The 26456-nt window shown below is 36.6% G+C and overlaps 3 protein-coding genes across 5 annotated transcripts in view; 2 read left to right on the top strand and 1 right to left on the bottom strand.

The window, feature by feature from the left end:
• The first annotated feature begins 2623 nt into the window (after positions 1 to 2623).
• On the top strand, positions 2624 to 9543 carry LOC127624608 (sulfate anion transporter 1-like). 3 transcript variants are annotated; one of them, XM_052099397.1, is made up of 3 exons: positions 2624 to 2731; positions 5286 to 5936; positions 6521 to 9543. In XM_052099397.1, the coding sequence occupies exons 2-3, from the start codon at positions 5313 to 5315 to the stop codon at positions 8036 to 8038; spliced, it is 2142 nt and encodes a 713-aa protein (XP_051955357.1). In that variant the 5' UTR covers positions 2624 to 2731; positions 5286 to 5312; the 3' UTR covers positions 8039 to 9543. The 3 variants fall into 3 exon arrangements, with proteins under 3 accessions (XP_051955357.1, XP_051955356.1, XP_051955358.1); XM_052099396.1 differs by lacking the exon at positions 2624 to 2731 and adding an exon at positions 4197 to 4351; XM_052099398.1 differs by lacking the exon at positions 2624 to 2731 and adding an exon at positions 4497 to 4909.
• Positions 9544 to 10055: 512 nt separating this feature from the next.
• LOC127625457 (protein regulator of cytokinesis 1-like) lies at positions 10056 to 24632 on the top strand. Its single transcript, XM_052100763.1, has 14 exons — positions 10056 to 10191; positions 10822 to 10954; positions 11045 to 11167; positions 11452 to 11685; positions 12442 to 12612; positions 13009 to 13158; positions 13270 to 13420; positions 17137 to 17273; positions 17363 to 17458; positions 17813 to 17959; positions 18156 to 18251; positions 18555 to 18671; positions 19562 to 19660; positions 19875 to 24632. The coding sequence occupies exons 1-14, from the start codon at positions 10175 to 10177 to the stop codon at positions 19938 to 19940; spliced, it is 1737 nt and encodes a 578-aa protein (XP_051956723.1). The 5' UTR covers positions 10056 to 10174; the 3' UTR covers positions 19941 to 24632.
• The window catches only part of LOC127625458 (5-hydroxytryptamine receptor 4-like), a 38512-nt gene continuing 34176 nt past the window's right edge, over positions 22121 to 26456 (bottom strand). The window contains exon 6 of the mRNA XM_052100764.1: positions 22121 to 22266. Coding sequence (XP_051956724.1) covers positions 22173 to 22266 — 94 coding nt within the window. The 3' untranslated portion in view covers positions 22121 to 22172. The remainder of the gene's footprint in view (positions 22267 to 26456) is intronic.

Genomic DNA, 26456 nt, shown 5'->3' with positions numbered 1-26456 from the left:
GCAATAGGGAAGCTGAATCAAGCTCAATGGTGCTATGGCATTATTTGGTTTTCCATGAAGACAGATTCTTTAGTTATAAAGAATAACAAAGTAATTTCCGTTAATGCCAACCAAAAAGAAGCAATTCAATGGCAAACCCTGGTAAATTTGCTATCTCTAGGAACCATTTACAGAACTGCAGCCATGAAAATTTGCTGAAGTGCATTGCAACATCAGACATTTTTAGAACATTGTAATAAAAGCAATGAGTAACCATAGTTACTGTACTGCCCAACCATTCATGAACATTAACAAGATGGCAAAATGTCAGCAAATATAATGAACATAATGACCTGGGTTTAAAAGAAAATTAACTTGAGCTCATGCTCTATTTGCTGTTGAAAAACATATCTTTGAAAGGTCATATGAGTCTTGTACAGCAATAAAAGGAACAAAATGAACAAATCAGTCAGGCAAACACAGAATGGGACACTTTTGGAAATGTTAATTTTCGTTGCATTTTTAATTATGATTCAAATGCCTTTAGAAAGCTTAGGATGTCTCCAACCTTAGTCAAAAGCAAAAAATGATTAAATACTAAGTAATCATGAGAAGAACCTTAAGAAATCCCAGATTTTCTCAGGCAATTCTGGTAAAGTAGGACCATTGTATTGTCAAAGTGAGAAACTTAAGGTAATTTAGAAACTCATGACTCGTCTTTAACTTCCCTGAAATTCTGTCCATCTTTACCAGTAGCACCATTTGCCACTTTGACAATATGCCTGGTAAAGTGGAACACAGGAAAAATTACTCTATAGAATTTCAGCGATAAATTATTTGGATTAAATTTTCTGATAACCCTTTACATCAAGAATCATTATATCTAACATTTACAATTAATAAAGGTAATTTTACTTTTAGCCGTTCTGGGACTTCCACCAGACTATCTGTTGATGATTGGCTGTCATGTGAAAAAACACAATGACTGACAAGCAGAAAGTCTTCTGATTGGCCAAACTAAATATCTGATCGCAGCCCACTGACTTCTTTTCCCCTGCTGTTTAACTAGACGTTACAGAGACATGTGTGATATTCCATGGTACCTTTTTCAGTGATATCTAACAGGTAAATCACTTACAGCACCTTTAAGTGAAATTTTACTCTTTAATACTCAAATTTCCGTCAATATCTTTACAATTGCTTTTCACATCGGTAGTTGTGAAAGGAGCTCTGCCGTGCATCAACTTAAAAGCTCAAAGAGTTTTTTGTTGACTTCCCAAAAATGTGTTTAGTAATGCATTTTAACCATTGCCTCAGCTTAACTGTCCCACCTTTGTTCCTTTTTCCGCATGTTCACCCTGCATCTACGAAAAGAAGACATTACCAGGGAGAGTTTGCAATGAGTAACTTGGTTGGTTTAAACTCAGCTTATGTAAACAGTTCCATATAAACTTGTTAGCCTTCTTTTGTAGAGTTAATAAGTAAAGGACGTTGTGTTCTCACAACATGTTGGAGAACTAAATACTCAGATGTTTGTTGCATTAAATCTGCATTTGAAGAAAGATGTTCAAGCATTAATAGATAATACGTAGTACAGTGCATAGTACACTTACAGTATATTGAAGCCCAATAAATCTAGTATGCACTTCAATAAAAATAATAAAGGCAGTAGTCTTGTTCTAAGAAATACATTGTACACAGCAACTGCATGTGTCCTGTTTTCCAGTAAAAATATCAACATTTTTAATTTAGATACATTTAAAAAAGATAAAGTTACCTCAGAAGCAAAATTGCATAAGACATTAAGACCTGTTTTCAGAGAATGTGTCTTGAATTAAGTATATTTTTCATACTCCATTTGCAAATTCTTTTTACTTGTTTTAAGCATAAGCCTCACTAAATTTGGATAGATTTATAAGAAATTGCCAATGAGCTAAGTAAATAAACTTAATTAAAGAAAAAGACTTGATTATCTGAAAACAAGTCTTATTATCATACACAATTTTCCTTCTTAAGTAAATGAATCTTGTTTTAAGGATGTTTAGATACATCCACTTTAAAACAAGGCATACAAATACTGATTAAGACAGTGTATTGGCAATATATGTGAGCAGTTCTCTGCAGACTAATGAATTAATCAAATCAAATCACTTTATTGTCACACTACCATGTACACAAGTGCAACAGTAGGTGAAATTCTTGTGTGCAGTTCCGAGCAACATAGCAGTCATGACAGTGACGAGACATATACCAATTACAGTAAACAACATATTTACACAAAACAATTTACAAATCAAAAGACTTGATTATCATAGTGCAGTCATGTCTATACAAATAATCATCAAATGTATTCTACCTAAGTGTAGACTACACATGGGAAAGAAAAGTTACCGTCAGTACAATAATAAAGCTAAGAGAATGTGATCTTATTTCTTCTAGTGGAATTCATTGCACCAGTCCTCCTCAGGTGCATTCAGCCATATATTCAGAAATTCTATCTGGTGACTGTGGGTGGCACTGTTTCTATGGTGATCAGCTCAGCAGCAGCCCATCGCTTCCCCCTCCCTCTCTCTTCCTCATCTCTATCTGTTTATGATTGGTTGCTGTGGGTTAAGCAACCAAAGCAACTACTTTACCCATAATCCTTTGCTGCATTCTGCCAAGCTAACCAGGCAGCTACTGTACATAGGGAAATACAGCAGTGAAGGCATGGCAAATGTGTTCTCCATTCTACTCATCCACTCCTTTAAGGGTGAGTCCTTGTTTCTGTCCCAAGATATTCTTTCTCAGGAAATAAATGAGGGAGGGCTTCCTTTTAGAACAGGCAACCTATATTAGTATGATAGAACAATAACCCTTAATAGGAAATGTACTGCTGCCAGACTTTTATGTCATGTAACATGTTGTGTTACATGTGTTAAATTTATTTAATGACATAATTATGACAATTTTATTCATTCATAAATGTATTGATTTTCAGACGCTTTATAACATGTGTCAAATAACCAGCTCCCACGCATTATCTAACTGTATTCTCCACTACACTGGGCAGAATGCCTGAAAATGGGAATTTATGATTTTGTCAAGAACCATATATTTGAATGGTCTGTCCATGTCATTCACTCATAACTTACTCTAATTGCATGCCTCATAACTTTCATATAGAGTGGACAGAGTGGAAATCTTACTTTACAGCCTGCCAGACTCAACAAAGGTATGACTGTAAAAACAGTAGCCAGAAAGGACAGAATTATTCTTAAATAGAGATTATTTTTCCACCACATTATAATGGAGTCTCACAGTTCATAGAATGAAACTGAGAGATTCCCTGAACTGGCCTTTTGTTATTTATTGACATAACAGTAATACATAATGAAGTAATAGAAAAAGAAAAAAAATAACCAAAGTATCTGACAAAATCCTACTCTATTCCCTGAAACTTGCAAATCCACAAACATTGAGTACACTTTTTGAGTAAACCTTTCAAATATTCTATAATACCATGATTGCCATTAACCTTTTAAAGCTTTTCACTGATAAAATGCTCCTACACCATAATTTCTGTGAGGCACCCATCACAAGGGACCTTTAATGAAAAGCAGAACATTTACAACAAGAGACAGAATTATTTGATTGAGTCATCCTGAAATGTCCATGTAAATCATATTTAACACAATTTCACACAGTATAGTTCCAAGGGGCCAGTAATTATCATGGTTCTAATGATGCACAAATAATTAAACAACGGTAACTTGATATCTTCAAGTTGGCATGAAATTTTACATTTTTAATAGACTGTAAAAGTAATTTCATTAAAAAAGAAAAAGGCTAGAGACACTAAATAAATAAATATCTTACAGCAGTGTGTCTTTTGGACATTACAAGTCACTGACCATCTTTGCATTGCCTGCACTTCTATGACTTGTTCTCGAAGCCACTCTATAACTAATTTAATGAACAGTTCAGATGAAACTTTGATTCCGTTATTTTCATTGTGTTTGTGAAATTTGATCTTGTCTTAACAGAAATGTTTTGCTCTGTCTCATAAGAACCGATAAAAGATTGACTCTTTGCATCCCATTGTCAGGATGCCCCACTATTGCACAACGCAGAGCATTACAAACTAGCATATGTTTAACCCAAGAGTGGACACAAAACTACCACCTTCTGCTTCTTCAGCCAATGAAAACAAATGTTGGCTGGAAGGGGGGACTGCGTCTAGGTTTTTTTGGATACTGAGTTGCACCATTGCATTTCAGTTTGCTAGTGGGAGGCGGGGCAGAGAGAGGTGACTGCTTAAATATGAGCTTTGTTATTTTTTTATAACTCATGCAACTTTTGTAGTCGTGTCTTTAACATACCACTTATTCAGGTGAGTGTTGAGTTTACTAGTTTATCACTTAGATTGTAGTTTCTCCCTCTTATGTCCTAAAAGTCTTTTTCCAGATACCTTGAGCATCTATTCATCTTTAGAAGAAAAATTGCAGAGGAAACAGAATAGTTTTCGTATGTCAATGGAAGTTAAATTACAGACCTATAAACTTTCTGAGATAACAACATGGAAATTGTCTTATGTTTAGGTGGAGATTTTATTAAACATTTTATGAGAAAGGCTTTCTGAATATTTCGAGAGCGTGCACAAAGTCCAGATTCTTTCATTGTCAAGAAGGATAGGCAGATCCATGACGGTTCAATGGTATAAGGAATACGGGAGAGATTTTAACTGCTCCCTGTTTGATGAATCAGTCCTGGGAACATATTAACTAATGAGACATTGGACATTATCACTCTGGTACTAAATAGCTTTGAACAGCCTTTCCCTCTAGTAAGCACACAGATGCATATGTTGTGATACACTGGTTTAAATACTAAATTTCTACTTGTCATGTGTGGACTGAAGGATGCTGCTTATTTTTACTGACTATGAAAGGTAAGGTACTTAGTACCATATTTACCACCATAATACTACTTCTGCAAATACATTCAATTTTGTAAATGTCAATTAACCTTATAATAGTGTTAGGTGATGAATCATTAAATGGTAGAGTAGGTGAGATCAAGCTTTGTTTCCTGGTTTTGCAGCTGTGGACTCAGTGATGAGGGAAATTTGTAAGAATCATTACTAACGATTGGTTAATCTTGTCACAAGTTTAATGATATATGAAGCACTGACTGGTATATCAATACTTACTAGTTACTATTTTTTACATTCATTCTATGCATAGTGATTAATCAATTACCCCTAAGCATCCTGTTTGATCTTGGAGACCACTTTTTTGATCAAAGATCCCTTTGTCCCTTTTCAGGATGTCTCTTAAAAGCCTCATCAGTGTATGATGGGCTGCTCATCTCTGGAAGTCATGGAGGACCTAAACTCGATGGCTGTAGGCCCTTTGAAGCGCAAAATACGACAGAGGAGAAGAATTGGTGAGATTATCAAGACCAAGTTGCAGCGAAACCTATCCTGCTCAGTACCTAAAGTGAAGAGTACTCTAACAGGCCTCTTCCCTGTAGTTCAATGGCTTCCAAAGTACAAAGTAAAGGAATATATTTGGGGCGATGTGATGTCTGGGCTCATTATTGGCATCATATTAATCCCTCAAGCCATCGCTTACTGTCTTCTGGCTGGCTTGGATCCAATCTATGGCTTATACACATCCTTTTTTTCAAACATCATATATTTTTTCATGGGGACATCAAGACATGTATCAGTGGGTATATTCAGCCTAATGAGTCTGATGGTTGGACAAGTTGTGGACCGAGAGGTCTATCTAGCAGGATTTGATATGAATGAAGACACTAAGCAAAATGTGTTTGACGTTGGGTTAAATGGCACTGGAGACACCAACAGCACTGTTGTCAACTTGAAGATCATGGCTTTGAATATGGAATGCGGAAAGGAATGCTATGCCATTAGTATTGCTGCAGCTTTAACATTGCTTGCTGGTGTCTACCAGGTACGTACTCTAAATTCTTAAAGGATAGATTCACAATTTTTTTTTTTTAATTCTATCATCATTTACTCAACCCTGATGTCATTCCAAATCAACATGACCTTCTTTCTTCTGTGGAACACAAAAGGAGACATTTTTAAGGATTGTACTGGTAGCTTTTTCCCTATGCAGTTACAAATAATGGACTTTCAAGCTTCAAAAAGTACATACCATAAAATTATCATTAAACTCCAGTGCTATATTCATGCAATAGTTTTTTATGAGAAACAGTCAGAAATATAAGTCATTCCTATAGCGCATGAGTCATATGGCCAACATTTGTTATATTTTTATGGTACTTTTGCATGTTTTTTGAAGCCTGAACACTCCAGTCCACAATGTGTGTAATTGCATGGAAAATATGACCAGTTCATGCTTCGTAATTTCACCTTTTGTGTTCTATGGAAAAAGCATATTATATTGGTTTGGAACAATATGAGATTAAGTAAATCTTGACAGAGTTTTCATTTTGGTGTAAATTAAATCATATCTGTATAACAAAACAAAGATGCAGGTCATTGCATTCACGTGTTGTATTTCTTCCTCAGGTACTGATGGCCGTGCTTAGGCTTGGGTTCGTCTCAGTTTATCTCTCTGCCCCTATGCTTGATGGCTTTGCCACTGGTGCATCATGCACTATTCTCACTGTCCAGGCTAAATACTTGCTTGGCCTTAAGATCCCTCGCCACCAAGGCTATGGCACAGTTGTGGTCACTTGGATCAACATTTTCAAAAACATTCACAAGACTAACTTTTGTGATTTGATAACAAGTGCCATTTGCATTACAGTACTAGTTGCAGGAAAGGAGCTACAGGATCGGTTTAAGGACCGTATAAAGATACCACTGCCCACAGAACTGGTAGTAGTGGGAGTTGCCACTATAGTTTCCCACTTTGCTGATCTAAATGGACTATATAGCTCTAGTATCTCAGGTGCCATTCCAACTGGTTTCATTCCCCCAAAGGTGCCCAGCATTGAACTGATGCCCAGGGTAGCATTTGATGCCATTCCATTAGCGGTCATCAGTTTTGCATTTACCGTTTCCCTGTCAGAGATGTTTGCTAAAAAGAATGGTTACACAGTTAGGCCCAACCAAGAAATGATAGCAATTGGGTTCTGCAACATAATACCATCTTTTTTCCACTCTTTCACTACAAGTGCTGCTCTTGCCAAAACAATGGTGAAAGACTCAACAGGATGCCAGACTCAGGTCTCCAGTGTAGTGAGTGCCTTAGTGGTTCTTTTAGTCCTCCTCTTTTTTGCACCATTTTTCTATGCACTGCAGAAATGTGTCCTCGCCTGCATTATCATTGTCAGTCTGAGGGGTGCCCTGCATAAATTTAAAGATGTCCCTAAGCAGTGGCGTGAAAGCAAGATTGAAACAGTTGTCTGGATGGTTACCATGAGCTCATCTGCTCTAATTAGTGTGGAGATTGGATTGCTGATTGGGGTGGTCTTTTCCATGATTTGTGTGGTGGTCCAGACTCAAAATCCTAAGGTTGCACTACTGGGACATATTGAACAAACCAATGACTATGAGGACATGGAAGAATATGATGATCTTTTGCCAGTTCCAAAAGTCAAGATCTTCCGATTTCAGGCCCCTCTATTCTATGCCAACAAAGACTTCTTCCTAAAGTCATTATACAAAGCAATAGACCTTGAGCCATTCCTTGAAATAACCCGCAGAAGAAAGCTGGAGAAAAAAGCAAGAGAAAAGTCTGCAAAGAAGACCAATGGACTGGAGCAAACAAATGGAGATGTTAGTATAAACTTGATTTCAAAAGAGTTTGATTTTCATACAATCATCTTGGACTGCTCACCCATCTCGTTAATAGACACAACAGGAGTGAGCACCCTTATAATGGTATTAAAAGACTTTAAGGAAGTTGGTGTGAGTGTAATTCTAGCTTGCTGTAACACAACAGTTATAGATTCTTTAAGAAGGGGTTCTTTCTTTGGGGCTGGAGAGAAAGACATGGAAAGATTGTCATTCCATACCGTACACAGTGCTGTTTGTTTTGCCACTGGTATGGCACAACCAGTTAATGACTCATCTGTGTAATGTGTCCACAAAAGGGCCACAGCTAAAAACAAAATATTAAACTCTGTGAAAATGTCCTCATGTTAAATAGTTTTTAGAAATCTTAATTTGATGGCAAACAACTACTCCTTTTTGAGTGAAACATTAATTCTGAATGTTCACCTATAGGGCAGACTTTGCACAGTAAAAGGTTAAAATGTTGCTACCTTAGGAAGCTAAATGAGGTATTCCTTATGGAGCTAAATTAGGTATATCTACCTAGCTAATTTGACCTTTAAAATGACCTTTGTAGGTGTAAATTAATGCAGAAAATAATTTAAATAATATGTTTGACTTGGATGAAATATGAAGCATTTTTAGGGTATTTTTTACACTGTGGGTTATTATACATACTGAAAAACAGAACTGCATTTATGCTTCAAAGTTAATCAGTGTGTGTGTGTGTGTGTGTGTGTGTGTGTGTGTGTGTGTTTGTGTACACATGTTTATACTACTTTGTCCCCACAAGTATAGTAAAACCTGAGATCACCTACCTTGTGGGGCAAGACCAGCAGTCCCCACAAGGGAAATGGCTTATTAAATATTCTTTTTTGAAAATGTAAAAATGTTTCTGTGAGGGTTAGGTTTAGGAGTAGGGTTAGGGGATAGAAATTGTCGTTAGATCTGTACAAAATCCATAAAATGCACAGAAGTCTATGGAGAGTGCCCACACTAATATAAAAACAAGTTTGTGTATTTGTGTGTGAGCGTGCGTGTGTGCGTACAGGGGGGTAGAGGGGGGCAGGGAGGGGTAGGGGTTAAGGGGTATAGTTTATATGAATAGTATCTTAAAGGAATAGTTCACCCAAAAATCTAAATGATCTCATCATTTACTCACCCCCATGCCATTCCAGATATGTATGCCTTTCTTTATCTGCAGTAAATAAATTATGATTTTTAACAGAATATTTCAACTCTGTTGGAACTTACAATACAAGTGAATGGTGACCAGAAATTTGAAGGCCCAAAAGGCAGTATAAAAGTATTCAGTGGTTAAATAATGTGTCTTCTGAAGTGATCTAAAGTGTGTGGGTGAAAGACTGGGAAAAAAAAAACTTTTTTTTTTACTGAAAATCTACAATTTCTCTCCCACAAAGTTTGTAGTTTGTAGTGCGTGTGTCTGTTTTACTAGATTAAAAAATATCTGTGTTTTCTGAACTGTTTCAAATGACAAATCAAGCCATATCTCTTCGGAGAAAGTACATAACGTGACAGATCTCTGTAGTATTAAGTGTGATTTTCATGAATAACTTTACGTTAATTAATGTATTTTCTTTAATGTGTAATTTTAGTAGCACTGTGAGGAGATTTTGTTTTTGTATTTGTTTTCACCTGTCAGTGATAATGACAATTACAAACATGAAGGACCATGAGAAGGCAATACTGTTCTGTGATTTTATAATTGCCTGTTATACTGTATTTTAAATGTCATGGTGTTTTATGGTCAACTTGTGGAAATAAAAGAGACTGTGAGGTGGAAAATTCAAGTGGAGATGCAATTACATTTTAAACCAGTGTCAATAGCTGGATTTTGTATTCTAAAGTGCTACACTTTAGGTTGCCTCAAGAAACAGCATGCCCTATCATTGCACAGATGCACACACAAAAGCAAAAGTTGCATTACAATATACTAACACCTTTGTCGAAGATTCTCCACAGACTACACTACTCTTTCTGTTTGTTTTTGTTGGTTTGGTGGAGATAATTAGGCCACTCTTTCATGCCACCATAGTTCATAATTTATGTCAGTCCTGTTACAACACAGGTGCAGAGTTCACAAGAAATTATATCACATAAACATCGTAAAAGATTTTGAATGGCCAGCCAGAATCATTAATATCACAGCACTGACTGTCTGGAGGACAAACAACAATGCTAACTATATGCTTGTGATAAGGAAATTATTCCACTCCCGAACGCGTGGCGGCACTTTACCCTGAACGATATACGGGTCTCTTTTTCTCTCTGTATCCAGTGAAGAAGAACAGAAGACGTCAGCTGCGATTCAAATTTTTAGCGCTCGTTATCGGAAGAGTGAGACGGGTGTCTTTTAATTCATACTTATATAGGCTATTATACAGTTTATCGACGTAGTGGGCGCGTGAATACGGTACAACGATGACCTGTCGACGAAGGTAAGTGTGTGCATTACACGTAAAGACTGTTAAACAGCCAGCGCGAACTAAATAACGTTATGGCTCTCTCAAAACATAGTGAGGTCCCTACCTAAACGGTATGTTTGGACATGATATGTGCTTTAGAACGTTTGCGTTCCAATTCGGTTCCAATATAATTTTCGAACGTTTGAATTTTTAACATTTTAATTTGTGTTTCGAACGTTCAACCTTGAAGTTTGAATTTTCGAATCTTAAATGATTTGAAACAAATGTATTACATGTATTCTGAGGCTTTTTTCATGGCAACGAATTATTCCATATAAATTGAATTGTTTTAGTCTTTAATAAATTAAAAGACCAGCCTTTATTTAACCTTTAGTAAGTGTAATTTATTACTTTTAAGTGCAGTTGTCTAAAGTGTTGCTGATATGTTTCATTGTTATCAGCTGTGATTACATGTAGGAGTTTATATGAACCTTGTTGCTTATGGAAACATAAACAACAACAACAATAATAATGGATATATTACCCAGGTAGATTCATTGCTGTCCCCATATGGCTTTCTTTCTTTCTTTTTTGGCATGTAAAATGACACAATTTCTCAGTGTTCAGTTAATTGAATTTATTTCCTTGTGTTTGCATGAGCAGTGAAGCTCTGGCATTCTCTCTTGTTACTGAGATCAATCATGCGATGGCAAGACTGGTGGATATATGGGACAGCATTGGCATCATGGAAGATCAGAGGGTGGAGAGAATGCAAACTGTAAAAAAGCATATTGATGTAAGTTCTGCCTTTGTGGCAATCATACCATCACCCTCTCACCTGTTAAGATGCAGGCTTAAAACTTTGCAATTACCCATGTTCTTCCAGGGTCTTTTACATTCTATGATCATGGAGGAAGAGGCCCTACGTCATCGCATCAGGGCCGATATCATTACCTCCCAGAAACAATTGGATACATTGTGCTTGGAGCTGGCAGTGGAGCCATTCAAAGTAAGTCTTGTGATGTAATGTTACATTGTCTAGAAGAGCCTATAATGGCACTTTCCCCTAATTGATAATTCGTCACTGTTGACCTTCTCAACTGTCTGACAATTAAAGTCATACAACATTGTCGTAATTGTGACATCATCTGTTGAATTGATATTTGTCAAAACATATTAAGCGAAGTCCAAGGAAATAATTTCATTCAATTTTTTTCCCCAAAACTGTAGTTTTGACTTGTTCACAGAAAGTAGCAATTTTCTTTTCAAATGTTATATTACAATATTTTATAGTTGGAGGAAGGCCTTACAGTTCTGCAGATGGAGAAGAACCTGCGTTGCCATGTTGAATATCTTCAGAAAGATAAGAATGACCGTCTGAGAGAGATGAATGATCTGAGAAAGCAGGATGAGGAGTTGTGTGTGACTCTGTGTGCCACCCCATATTACATCCCAACAGGAAGTGTGCCCTCTCAAACCCAGTTGCAGGAACTCCAGCAGCATGTCGAGAAACTCTGCATTGAAAAAGTACATGTCACTTTGAACAACTGCTCTGTCATCCATTTTTTCTATTTGGAGATGTTCTTCTGGGTAGGGTTGCACCAGCTGTGTGTAAGATCTAATTTATGTTGAGATGTAAAGTTAACACTACGGGCTTAGTAACTACTGGTTAGTTTGTAACTAAGTCAGTGCTTAATTTCGTTGCACCTCCAATAAGCAGCCTTCAAATTTATACACAGAAGTGTTAAAAAGCCATGAATTTCCGTTTGATCTTGTTAGGGTTGATGTTAAAACCTTGTATGCTCATGTAACTGTCAGCTGTAATTAATTATTTCCCTATTGAAATATGAAATAGGGAAATAATAAAAATTAAAGAGTTCATTAATGGTATATTTAGCCCATGTAAATAACAATATTCAGAAATGAAAATATATCTAAAATGAAAAAGGGGCAATAATCATCATATAGGCTATGTCAAAAGGACTGAAGCTTCTCGACCAAAACAAGCTCATTGATGTCATAAAATATCAGTCAGCTTTTTATTCCAACCTTTACTCCTGGTCGGAGTCTTCCTTAAATATTTAGTTTACACATAGTGTTACATTCTGCCTAAGTTTAATGGTGCAACGCTCACATATTTAGTAGTGCGTAAATTGTGACTTGGTGCCAATTTACACCACAACTTGAGTCACAAACTTGCGTATAGCTGGTGCAAATGGCCCCTGATCACTTGTGTTGTTTTTGTAACTTGTCATAGCTTAATTTGAGCTCTCTCTGTTGTAGGAGAGCAGGGTGAAGGTGTTCTCTGGGCTCAGGGAGGACATCAGGAGTTTGATGGATGAGATGGGACATGAACCTGAAAGCAGTTTGGAAAGGGAGTCTATCTGCCCCGACACTGACATTTTTCTGCTCACACATGACAATATCAAAGCCTTGAAGCTGCTGCTCAGCCAGGTACTACAGTTTAAATGTTCATTTATAATAAATACCTTTTTTTGTTTTTTAAAGGTGAAGTGTGTCATTTGTTTTATGTACTTTATTTTTTTATCTGTCACCGCTTAATATGCAGCAACAACGATAAGTAGGTTTATTCCCCTGAAAAGTGTAAACACTGTGGCTCTGAGTTACTATTTTAATATTGCTCGTTTTCTTTGAGCATCCTGACCAGCCCGATATAGATGCAGGATTTAGTCTGGCTTGCAACGTGTCTTGATCGCATTCTGTCTCTCTTCCTCCCCAATAATTTCCTGTTGAACTCAACTAAAGCTAACTTAATAAAGAGGCAAATTAACTACCCCCACATCTAGTGCTGACTGCAACTAATATTTAATAAATAATTATTGCCCACAGCTGGAAATGAAAAAGGAATCCTTGATTTCAGCCAGAGACAAACTCAAGGAGCGAGCTACGAGCCTGTGGAATCGTCTGAGTTGTCCAGAGCCGGAAGGCGAGGCATTCCATGAGGCTGCCATGAGCACTCTCTCTGATGATATCAGACGGGTGAGCACTCATTTGTGTCTTAACCCACAGGATGTCATATCAGGATACACAGATCTTACCGTTCCTTTTGGTTTACCACTGCATGTTAATGGAGTGCATTTCCTCTTGCAGTGGAAGGGCGTTGTAGAACATCTGGAGGAACTGCAGATGGCTCAGCTCGAGGACGTGATTGATAAGGTCCGACAGGAGCTTGTGGTTCTGTGGGAGAAATGCATGTTTGGACCAGAACAGAGAGATGCATTCAGTGTTCACTTCTGTGATAGTAAGTTGTATTTATTTTAATGAACGATGGAAGTAATGGTTCACTTCGAAACCTGTATGAACGCAAACACAAATAAGCTATACTACAGAATGTACTGGTTGCTCTTTTCCATGCATTACATTGAATGAGGACTTGAGCTTCCAATGTTCAAACAGAATGCAAAAGAAGAATAAAAATGGGTCCATACCCATTGTGTGCAATATTTATAGTCAAACGATAGCTTGAAGACATTTAAGTCGTTATTCATAGGCGTGTGTTAAAATATAGATTTTCCAATGCATCGCAATCCTTATTTGAAAAATCTCGATTCTTAAATCCTAGAATCGATTCAAGTAAAGCACATGCACATCTGACTAAATTTTACGCTCTCGGTCCACCGAAAATGGCTTAGCACTTGATACTCATTAAACGCATTTGCGTGGTGCAGTTCAAGCCTGGCTTTCACGTGAATGTGGCGCAAGACATCACAGAAGCTCGCGCAAGTGATGCGCTCTGCTCTATTCTAGTGTACTGTAATTTTGGAGCGTGTTATTTAACTACTAGTGCTATCAGCGCTCCAGAGATGAGATGCAGGGCTGATATTGCAGCAGCTTCCCTTGATTCCAAGGCTTACCTTGATATTGTTGTGCAGACTTCAAAACCCATTTGAATTCTGGAAATTTCTATTTTAAAACACTATATCAAGGAAATCAAACCACTCAAACAGCTGGACAACCCCGACATTATTCAGCACTGATATGGAAAATAGATCAACACTCTGCATGCGCCAAAATAAACGTTTTTTTTTTCTTTTGTTACACAATCACTCTCCTACATTTATCACGAATTTACAGTAGTAACAGTAACTGGTATTTTGACAGAAATTGTATACAGGTGAAACTCGAAAAATTAGAATATCGTGCAAAAGTTCATTAATTTCAGTAATTCAACTTAAAAGGTGAAACTAATATATTATATAGACTCATTACAAGCAAAGTAAAATATTTCAAGCCTTTATTTGATATAATTTTGATGATTATGGCTTACAGCTTATGAAAACCCCAAATTCAGAATCTCAGAAAATTAGAATATTACATGAAATCAATAAAAAAAAGGATTTTAAATACAGAAATGTCGGCCCTCTGAAAAGTATAATCATGCATATGTACTCAGTACTTGGTTTGGGCCCCTTTTGCATTAATTACTGCCTCAATGCGGCGTGGCATGGATGCTATCAGCCTGTGGCACTGCTGAGGTGTTATGGAAGACCAAGATGCTTCAATAGCGGCCTTCAGCTCTTCTGCATTGTTTGGTCTCATGTCTCTCATCTTTCTCTTGGCAATGCCCCATAGATTCTCTATTGGGTTCAGGTCAGGCGAGTTTGCTGGCCAATCAAGCACAGTAATACCATGGTCATTGAACCAGGTTTTGGTACTTTTGGCAGTGTGGGCAGGTGCCAAGTCCTGCTGGAAAATGAAGTCAGCATCTCCATAAAGCTTGTCTGCTGAAGGAAGCATGAAGTGCTCTAAAATGTCCCAGTAGGCGGCTGCGTTGACTCTGGACTTAATAAAGCACAGTGGACCAACACCAGCCGATGACATGGCTCCCCAAACCAACACAGACTGTGGAAACTTCACACTGGACTTCAAGCATCTTGGATTGTGTGCCTCTCCATTCTTCCTCCAGACTCTGGGACCTTGGTTTCCAAATGAGATGCAAAATTTGCTCTCATCAGAAAAGAGGACTTTGGACCACTGAGCAACAGACCAGTTCTTTTTTTCTTTAGCCCAGGTAAGGCGTTTGACATTTGAAGCCCATGTCCAGGACCCGTCTGTGTGTGGTGGCTCTTGATGCAGTAACTCCAGCCTCAGTCCACTCCTTGTGAAGCTCCCCACACATTTGAATGGCCTTTTCCTGACAATCCTCTCCAGGCTACGGTCATCCCTGCTGCTTGTGCACCTTTTTCTTCCACACTTTTCCCTTCCACTTAACTTTCTATTAATGTGCTTTGATACAGCACTTTGAGAACATCCAACTTCTTTTGCAATTACCTTTTGAGGCTTTCCCTCCTTGTGGAGGGTGTCAATGATGGTTTTCTGCACAACTGTCAGGTCAGCAGTCTTCCCCATGATTGTGAATTCAACTGAACCAGACTGAGAGACCATTTAAAGGCTCAGGAACCCTTTGCAGGTGTTTAGCTGATTAGAGTGTGACACTTTGAGCCTACAATACTGAACCTTTTCACAATATTCGAATTTTCTGAGATTCTGAATTTGGGGTTTTCATAAGCTGTAAGCCATAATCATCAAAATTATATCAAATAAAGGCTTGAAATATCTTACTTTGCTTGTAATGAGTCTATATAATATATTAGTTTCACCTTTTAAGTTGAATTACTGAAATTAATGAACTTTTGCACGATATTCTAATTTTTCGAGTTTCACCTGTATTTTTAAATAAATAATTATATATATATATATATATATATATATATATATATATATATATATATATATATATATATATATATATATATATATATATATATATAAATAAAATAACTGTTGCAGGTGTTAAAAAAGTCCTAACCTAAATTTACATGTTTATTAGCACAGTCCCAACTCCGTAAAATGCTTGACTCATGGTTACAGTCAGAATATAATAACTAGTCCTATAGAAATAATTTGTTAATTAATTTAGTTTATATGAATAGTATCTTAAAGGAATAGTTCACCCAAAAATCTAAATGATCTCATCATTTACTCACCCCCATGCCATTCCAGATATGTATGCCTTTCTTTATCTGCAGTAAATAAATTATGATTTTTAACAGAATATTTCAACTCTGTTGGAACTTACAATACAAGTGAATGGTGACCAGAAATTTGAAGGCCCAAAAGGCAGTATAAAAGTATTCAGTGGTTAAATAATGTGTCTTCTGAAGTGATAAACTGGAAAAAAGGTCATTTTATTTTAGTTTTTTACTGAAAATTTACAATTTCTCTCCCACATTCTGGTGTTGAATTGACTTTCACATTCAGCCACCTAGTGGTTGGGGCAGGCCAAAGGTGGAGATTGCTGGTCAAAAAGGCCTTTATAAATATTTATCTGTTTCTCACCCACATATTGCGTTTGAAGATTGGGTTTACCCACTAGTGTTTAGGATTACTTCTGTACCTCCTTTGTCATTTTTGGACCTTCAAAGTTCTGGTCACCATTCACTTGCATTGTGAGGACCAACAGAGCTGAAATATTCTTCATTTGTGTTCTGCAGAAGTAATCAAGCCAAACACATGAGAGATTTTTCATTTTTGGGTGAACTATCCCTTTAAAGTAAAAAGTTCTAAAGTTTAAAGCCAAATTCAAAAGGTTCTATTTGCTAAGATTATGCATATAGTACAAATTAAGCATGTAAACAATAAACATATATAATTTATTATACATAAAATGTGACAAATGATGAAAAACGAATGAAATAAAATTGTAATGAATAATTTCATACTGTACTAAAAAGGTCCTAGCAAAATGGACACTGTAACAGAAATATACCCATATAAAACAATATCGAATCGAGAGCTTGTGAATCGGAATCGAATCAGGAAATTTCTATCAAAACCCAGCCCTTGTAATTCCTTGGAATGTTCATAAGTGAAGTAGCAATGTCCGATTTGTGAACAAATTTTTCACTTGCTAATGTAATGGGGTATTCTAGTTACCACCCCTCTGCTGTTGAACAGATCATTACACAGAGGAGCTACTGGCCCTGCATGACGAAGAGCTGCTGAAAATGAAGACCTTTTATGAGACTGCTCAGACAATTCTGGAGGACCTGGAGAAATGGAAGAGGAACTGGGCCCTCTTTCAGGAGTTTGAGGTTCTCGTAGTCATCTTAAGGGCAAAGTTTACACTTAACCTGATGTGATTTTGCATGTTTCATTGGGTTTATTATTTTTGCCTTGTCAGAGAAAGGCTGCAGATCCAAATCGATTCAGCAACCGAGGAGGGTCTTTGCTCAGAGAGAGTAAGGACAGGGCCAAAGTGCAGAAACTGCTCCCCAAGGTACTTGGAATAAACATTTCTGTTGAAATAATATTGTAAATGTTGTGTACAGTGTCCGAAAGCAACTTTCCCATTGCCCCCTTGATTTGATATTCGGTGGCATTTTCCCTGATCTTTTATGAGGGCTTATATTTTTCTAATCATATAAAAATCCTTTTTATGTCAAATACTTACATTAATTCATTTAACACATTTTCTAATTATTAATCAATCTGAATAATTAGTTTGGGCATGTATCAACTGTTACCAATTAAATGTAATTATCAATTTTATACAATATATGTATAACTAAGCCTAGAAAAAAATACATTTATCTGGCTAGTATTTATGGAATCTGTATTTATACATGCACAGCTGGAGGAGGAGTTAAGATGCCATGTGGAGGAATGGGAAAAGAATAAGTGCACCGCCTTCCTTGTGCAAGGGCAAAGGATCATGTATTTCATCTCCAGCCAGTGGGAAGAGCATCGTTTGCAGAAAGATAAGGAGAAGAATGACCGGGTGAATTTGACTTTATGGCTCTTTAATCTGCTGTTAAAGGATTTAATTAGTTTTACCTAAGATATCAGATGGTTTGTAGACTCACAATATGTGCCATAAAGTAATTTAGTAGAATAGTAAGTGAACTGTAATTCATACGTTTGGGTAGTTTATTGCAAGAGCACTTTTTTAGACCATGATGGTTTGTGCATTCCAGATGACAAAGAAAGCTGAAATCTCTCAGTTTAAAACTCCAACAAAGAGAGCCCTTGGGACGGCATATACCACCACAACCCCCAACAAAATTAGAAAGGTAACTATTTCCTCACTGATAATAATGTATTCAATGGGGTTCCCAAGGCCATGGAAAACCAGGAAATATAAAACTGGGATTTCCAGGCCAAGAAAAATCATGGAAACTCATGCATGTTTTATTTTTAATAGTAATGGGAATTTATTTATTTATTTTTTTTTAAATAATCATTATCCAGTTAATTGAGTATTTGTAAAAGTCATGTAATTTCATTGGTAAAAAGGTGTGGGAACTTTCATTTAAAAACAAACTTTTTAGTGAACAATTTATGTAATCACCTTTCTGTAACCATCTTTCTGCTAGACGCCCAATATGCTGGTACCCTGCACTGCCACAGTAAGCAGCGTCAGTAGTGCCAGTAGCAGCGGTTCCTCCACCACGTTTCTGTGTGTGCCAGGAAGGCCTCAACTCTCTGCCAAGGTAAAACGCCTGCTTGTGGCAATCAAAACTGTTCAGCTCTATGCTTTTGGCTTAAGATCAGTCCAATACACTTGTGGTTAAATTGAAGTGAAGTGTGAAAATAGAGAGGTTGTCTTGGCTAACACTAGATGATGCTGTTGGATACGTGGTTGCAAACAATCTATAGCAGATTCAGAAATGAACCAATGTCCAGGACAAAAATGCCACCGGAAGTGACAGAAATGTTCCAGATATTTAAATTCTGGGGGCAATATCGGCTTTTAAAAATATTTATATTACCTAACATTTCATTTTTGATAATCTAGGTCTTTGTAGTTAGGGGTTTAGTGGCTTTGCAGACACTGTTGTGACTTGTATCTAATTTGACAAATATAGCTTTTATTGTGCTATGATATCTTCTGCATTACTCAGAGATGCAAACTTCTCACCTTTTAGCTGGTCACCTTTTTAAAGCTAATTCCCCAATTGATTTGGTAAAATTTTCCACATTGTATTTATTAAAATCACTTGAAATGGGTAATTAAAGCTTTAAATACAACAAACAAATAAACTGAAAATACACCCCTAGCGCACCTGCATTGACTTGCTCACCTTTTTCACCTCTCATTAATTTGCATAACTTAATGCTCTTATTGAGAATTTAGTTGAATTGATTCAAATGAATGGATGACACACTGTGTTGTTGAATGCTTCAAAACTCTATAAATATTGCACCCTTAAAATGTGAATTTCTCATTCTGACACTGATATGTAGTCAAAGAGAAGACAAGTTAATAATAGACATAATGTCACATTACTTGAATTTTCTCAGTAGTGCAAGAAATTACTTGGTGGAATGTTTCTTGAAGATTGGCTCTGAGGGTTTTTTGTCTTCTGGTTTGGTCCAACAGAGGAATAAGACTACAGAGGCCAGCTCTGGACCTCGTGTTCCGCTGCAGGAGTTCAACAGTGACAAAAAGCCGGTTCTTGAGAGCTACTCCGACTTTACTGTAAGCGCAGTCACTCAGCACTCAACAACTTCTGCGGATGTTTAATAACCGCAAATGGAGCATCAGTGTTCAGAAAAATAACCATTTGTGACTACATATTCACATAAGATCATTAACATTTTAAGGTCCATGCATTATTCTACTGAGTGATGACTCCGCTTAACTCGTAAAGATGTTAACAAATATATTTTCGTTTTTGTTTCTTCCACTACAGAATGAGCTCTCCAAGAAGGCCAGCTATGATGCTTTTCTTAATTCTACTGTTAAAGACATGCTGTGATCATCTTGTCAACATTGAAACTATTTGGTTTTTATGTATTTATTTTCTGTGAAGCTTAGGTCACAAATGGTCATGTCAGTATTAAGACTGTACAGCACAATTTCAGGCATTCTCAGGTATTTTCTTATCTAGATTTGACGAGTGTAGTGACTTTTTTTCAGACTTGTTTTAAATACTTTTTTTTTTATCTTGCCCCTCACTCTTTTATGCTTATCTAGTCAGAATATGTATATATTAGCTCATAAGTAGGTCAGTCCTTTGCATTTCTTTGTACATACAGCACTTTTTTTTTTCTTCAAAAAATAAAATGCTTCTTTATACATTTCTAATTAAATATTAAAATCTTTTTTCTTTTTAGTCTGCACACTTTATACATTTCTTCACCCTGAATTCTCCAGAATACCTAGACATAAATCCTTAAGTTGCTTGTAGTGATAGATCGATTATACAGTGCATCCGGAAGGTATTCACAGTGCTTCACTTTTTCCACATTTTGTTATGTTACAGCCTTATTCCAAAATGGATTAAATTCATTATTTTCCTCAAAATTCTACAAAAAATACCCCATAATGACAATGTGAAAGAAGTTTGTTTGAAATCTTTGCAAATGTATTAAAAATAAAAAACGATGAAAAAAAAAAAATCACATGTACATAAGTATTCACAGCCTTTGCTCAATACTTTGTTGAAGCACCTTTGGCACCAATTACAGCCTCAAGTCTACATGCTTGGCACACCTATTTTTGGGCAGTTTCTCTCATTCTTCTTTGCAGGACCTCTCAAGCTCCATCAGGTTGGATGGGGAGCGTCGGTGCACAGCCATTTTCAGATCTCTCCAGAGATGTTCAATCGGGTTCAAGTCTGGGCTCTGGCTGGCCACTCAATGACATTCACAGAGGTGTCCCGTAGCCACTCCTTTGTTATCTTGGCTGTGTGCTTCGGGTCGTTGTCCTGTTGGAAGATGAACCTTCGCCCCAGTCTGAGGTTCAGAGTGCTCTGGTTTTCATCAAGGATGTCTCTACATTGCTGCATTCATTTTTCCATCAATCCTGAGTCTCCCAGTTCCTGCTGCTGAAAAACGTCCCCACAGCATGATGATGCTGCCACCACCATGCTTCACTGTAGGGATGTTATTGGCCAGGTGATGAGGTTTCCTCCAGACATGATGCTTGACATTCAGGTCAAAGAGTTAAATCTTTGTTTTATCAGACAAGATAATTTTGTTTCTCATGGTCTGTACAATCCTGTATCTATGACATGCTCGGTTTACTGTGGGACCTTATACAGAGAGGTGTGTGCCTTTCCAAATCATGTCCAATCAACTGAATTTACCACAGGTGGACTCCAATCAAGTTGTAGAAACATCTCCAGGATGATCAGTGGAAGCAGGATGCATCGGAGCTCAATTTTGTGAATACTTATGTACATGTGATTTATTTTTATTTTTTTTAAACAAACTTCTTTCAGGTTGTCATTATGGGGTATTTTAATCCATTTTGGAATAAGGCTGTAACATTACAAAATGTGGAATCGAACTGGAAGGAGCACAATGGAAAGAACAATGGCATATCCATCAAACACAGGCTTTTATGTAATTGATAAGACAAAAATGTTATTTAAGTGCTGAACAGAATGAATGGTGAGGATTTTTTTTTTTTTCTAAACTTAATAGGTTTTAGATCTTCACTGTACAATACATTCAGTCAAATTACACAGTGATGCAATAAAAGTAAAAAATAAATAAAAAAAAGTCACACAGTGACAAATCACTACTTTTCACAGAAGTCAAAACTGCATGTAAAACATAAATGCATTAATGGTTAAAGATTGAGTATCTTGTCTTTTCCTAAGTCAGAAAATCTGCATTTAAGGAAATGGTTTGCAGGATGCAAGAATAATCGCATGCCTAAATGATTGGGCACTTTCACCCACCTGCTGAGGAGTATGTATTTGTCATAGTTTGTCTGACTTTAATGTTCCTCAGAACTTGAAAGATGAGAACCGCTTAAAGAATTTTCAAGCTGATCAAGAGAAATTTCTCTTTAGAGTGCAGTTTTTGCCCAAACTTTCCCCAGCTCCTTGAAACATTCCTGGACATATATGGTTTTACACTGATTTAAGCAGTTCTGTAAAATGCCTGCATGCTAAATTCATTTCAACATAAGTTCTGTGAAATAGGCCTACTGGATATAGTCAGTCATAACCATCAAATGGCATCTGTAGGCATGTGAATTATGAGGCAATAACAGACTCCTGCGACTCCAGTTCACTTGACAGGATTCGGTTGGAATTGTCACTGTACCTTCGGTTCGGTAGAAATGACAATCTGAAGGGAAGAAACATGGAAAATGTTAATATAATATTCTGCTTTCTTGGAAAAGAAGCAATTGCACTTCAATATAAATTGTACTTTTTTGGCTATTGGCTTTGTAAAAAGTAAATGGGTAGCAGAAACAACGTGTCCATGGACTGTATCTGTATTCCAGATTAAAAGAAATATTTTATTTTAAATCATAAAAACCAGTTAGGATTTCCATCACAATTCTGGATGGAAATAATTATATTCATGCCTGTAGCAGGACATGATCCCCCAAATATTCAGATGTGGTTGACTCATATATTACTATTTGCATCTTCCTCCCATCCTAAATCGTTGGATGCATCCTTAAGAATTAGAATTAATCATGAGACACATATGTTATAATTGGTGGCTTTGACACATAGCTGAGCATTTTCTGACTCTTAATGGATGTTTGTCCTTTTCATGCAACAAGGTTAAATTAGACGTAAATTAAAGTGTCTAATTATAGTCAGAGAAATGCATTTCTCTTTAAGTGACGCCTACTTGTCTTGACATCCAAACCCATTAAGAAAGACTGTTGCTTCTAGGGATCCATTTAAATTAGATTATGGAAATTTTGTTTTCTCTAAATCGAAAATAAAGAGAATCTAAAACAGTGTCCGGTTTAAAACTATTTTGACTTATTAAGAGTTCTTGTGTATTTTAGCTCAACAACAATGTTTTACCTGAAGAACATTATAATCACAGTGAATGTTGATGCTACTTAAATCCCAAAGACATTATGATAAATAATTTGTACCCAGCATGTCTTATGTTAACTTCAGTACATGAAGCCTCACCAAATTCATCACACAAAGTAAGCCAATGGACAGGAAAGAAACACTATCACAGGAACAAAATGAATGTACAGTTTTTTTATTACAAGCTTTCCACTTGTATTTATTTTATTATCTTAACATTCAATAAGGCTCAAATAATAAGCCTTATTAATAAGTACAATATAATATAAGTACAAATAATCTGTGTTCCTGTGAGGCAGCTTTAAAAGTTCTTATTGTGTTTGGTCCATCTCTATCTTTACTTTCATTACTCTCTATACTGTAATGTAGAGTACTGTCCACTTGAAACGTATTAATTAAGGCTTGGGGCAAAAATACTATTAAAAGTTACAAAATGCCCCACACATTTAAAATGTGCCGAAAAAATTCCCATGTTGAGAATTCAACTTTTTTCAAATCTGCTGTCTATAATATTTGATGTTCTATTCTAGGTCTGTTCAGTTGTAGAATGAGTTTGGAGCCTCTGCTGATCCTATAGTGTTATAGTATCAGCAGATATTAGTGGGGGCAAATATTGTCCCTTAATAAAGAAAAATAATGACACTGGTTGTGAACATACATTGCCTAATTAATATTCATGAGTAAAATTTAAAAGGTTTATTGTCCTCTCAATTATTTGCATGTGGTGCTTACTGCAAATCTACACAGCATCAAGTTCTGCATTCAAGATTCAAGTTCTTACATTCTAAAAGACATGGATAATGAGCATCAAATTCTGTTTATCGAGCATGAACAGGGCTTCGCATGGTTCTATGCACAACATGCCATTCATTTAACCATGATACAGCACAACAACAGCTGTCTGGTGGAACGACACAGCTAAAGAATGTGTCATGGGGTTGATGAGGGTGTATAGAGTAATTGACTCATGTGAGTTTGACTTGAGGAAAGTTTGGCTGAGTGTTGGGAGGGTAAGACTGAGGAATTCTCAGCCTGACCATGTCACACAAGCCACAAACTCACTAAGTTCCTCAGCACATTCTCAACTCTCAGACAGGTTTTCCTTCTTCAATAAAAATATGACCTCTAAAATTGGACCTCTCTTTTAACTGTATGGCACCCCCATAAACTGATCTGTGTTTCCTAAAAGTCAACAAAAACACTAGATTTTCTGAATTATATGTGTGAGTTGTTATATGTCAATATCCAAAATTTAATAGCAGTGCTTAACAGGGCAGGATAATTTGCTACAAGATGGACTTTGCTTAGCCATTCAAAAGCAGCAAAACAGTTGGTTAAGTTCAGTTCGGAACAAACAGTGAGCATGAAGTTATATTCTTGACCAGAACTTCTACTTAAAATACTGTTTGAATTAATAATCAGTCATTTTACCACTTAATGTCTTTCACGCTGGACAATGCAATGAAATACACTAATCATTATAAATGTCCCAGAAGAAACGATGTACCCTTTGGGTCAACAAGCAATTTCTAGAAACCCTTTTCAGACAGTTCTCACAAACTGTTACATAAAATCAGTAATCCAGTTCAGATGAGTTCCCCCCTTTATGAGCTACATTATTCTCCTAATGTCAAGTAATACTCCCCATATGCTAAAACAGATTCCCACAACAGAACAGACATGCATTGAGCTTTGTTATCTTTTGGTAAAAAAGAGCTGCCTGTATGTGTCTCAAGTTGTTGTTTTGTTTCCTGATCCCATTTCTGACCTTAGTCAGATGTGAAGCTCAAAATCAAGTCTCAAAAATCTTTCAACGTTTCCAAGAACAGAATGGTAGGTTCAAAAACTGCTCAAAACTTTGGTCTGAGTCTTGTTGAATATACCACAAATGTATACAGTAACTAAAATAACCTTGCATTTAGCACAACACCACCATATACCCCACAATTCAAAATTAATATTGATTGGGGAAACTATACACAGGCCAATGGTAATAAATAAGTGTTAATCTAAAGATGCACAGTGACCTAGTAGAAAGTTGCTGAAATCCACTCCTGAATAACTTCACAGATCAATAAGTGCCAAAGAAATGGACCAACCGTATACATCTACAACTTTCTGCTCTTAAAATAATTGTCTGAGTGCAGTAGTTAGTCTATACCAGTCTGCACTTCTTTTAATTAACACAATTATTAGTCAAATGTCCCTTTTAAACTGAATAGTTCAAACTTTGATTGGATGAGCCAAAGCATTTGTAAAATGACTAAAAGTGCACCCCTATAACCCCACATTTTATTCTAATGTGCCAAATTGCTTGTTTAGCAACTATAAATAGCCTACAGTTAGGAGTATGCTAATGAATACTAGGAATTGTTATTCCAATTATAAAAGCAATAAGCCACACAAGTCTGTGAGTCTGTGTGGCTCAAGTCAAAATCAAGTGATTTGATTGGATTTTAACTAGAAGAACCACCCTTACCAGTGGTAGAATCACTTCAAAGCACAGCTTATCTGGCTTATTGCTTTATGTACGTATCCTGAAATAATCATTTGGAACTAAGTGTGATTTGAAACTGAGCTCACACGTTTATTTTCAAAGCAAACCACACTGTGCTAACTGTGAACTGTGCTCAAGATAAACCAAGGAGTATGGGTGGTCAAAAATATGATGGGCCCAGATATATCTAACCAAATAAACCTTTGCGGGGTTCATTTTGATATCCAATCAAAACATAACCACACTGAAATAATTTGATCATTGAAAAACATCCCAAACATCTGTAACTGATGAAACCCCAAGAGGATATGGATTCCTCTCTTGGCCAAATTCTTAAATAATCCGTGCTCATTTCACATGGGAAAGAAAGGATTCCAAACAAAAGCTATCTTCAGTTGGGTGAATGAAACAGAGATGTGTGGCTTCTGTAATACTGCACACAGGTCGACAGGTCGCACTAAACTAACATGTTTTAAAATTGTTTTTTTACAAATCTCATTACCTGCTAAGAATATACGCAGATGCGAGTGCAAACACTGGAGACCACAAGTTGAAAACAGGCAAAATGTAGAACACTTCCACGTTCAGGAAAAAGGTGGATATTCTAAGTCTAGTAGTTTTGATAATCAAGTCTGAAGTCATTCACTGATAATACATTCCCCCCACCACAGTTATGAAATCTTATTCACATTTGGTGTAGGGGGAGGTTACATTTTGGAAGTGAATAACTTAGTTTTGGTCTGTTCCTCATACAAAGTTATATGATTTCAGAAAACTTGAAATGTAGCACACGTCGTAAGGAAGGCTTCTGTTATGGTAATTTTATTGTGCTTTTTTGTCACTGTTAGAACTTGACAGGAACTGGTCACCTTTCACTTTCATAGTATGTATAAGAGCGTTGCCAACATCATCTCCTTTTGTGGTCTATGGAAGACAGAAAATCATATGGGTTTTAGTTGACAATAGGGTGCATAATT

This window comes from Xyrauchen texanus, chromosome 31, assembly GCF_025860055.1.
Source record: "Xyrauchen texanus isolate HMW12.3.18 chromosome 31, RBS_HiC_50CHRs, whole genome shotgun sequence".
NCBI lineage: Eukaryota > Metazoa > Chordata > Actinopteri > Cypriniformes > Catostomidae > Xyrauchen > Xyrauchen texanus.
Note: the sequence above shows the minus strand (reverse complement) of the source record. Positions and strands in the feature narration are given on the sequence as shown.

What these genes read in the sequence shown, in the direction of transcription:
- LOC127624608 (XM_052099397.1), top strand. Translation starts at nt 5,313, where the DNA reads ATGATGGGCTGCTCATCTCTGGAAGTCATGGAGGACCTAAACTCGATG. An exon ending in TGCTTGCTGGTGTCTACCAG is followed by an intron (nt 5,937 to 6,520) that starts GTACGTACTCTA and finishes TTTCTTCCTCAG; the next exon opens with GTACTGATGGCCGTGCTTAG.
- LOC127625457 (XM_052100763.1), top strand. An exon ending in AGAAACTCTGCATTGAAAAA is followed by an intron (nt 11,686 to 12,441) that starts GTACATGTCACT and finishes TCTCTGTTGTAG; the next exon opens with GAGAGCAGGGTGAAGGTGTT. An exon ending in ATAAGGAGAAGAATGACCGG is followed by an intron (nt 17,960 to 18,155) that starts GTGAATTTGACT and finishes TGTGCATTCCAG; the next exon opens with ATGACAAAGAAAGCTGAAAT.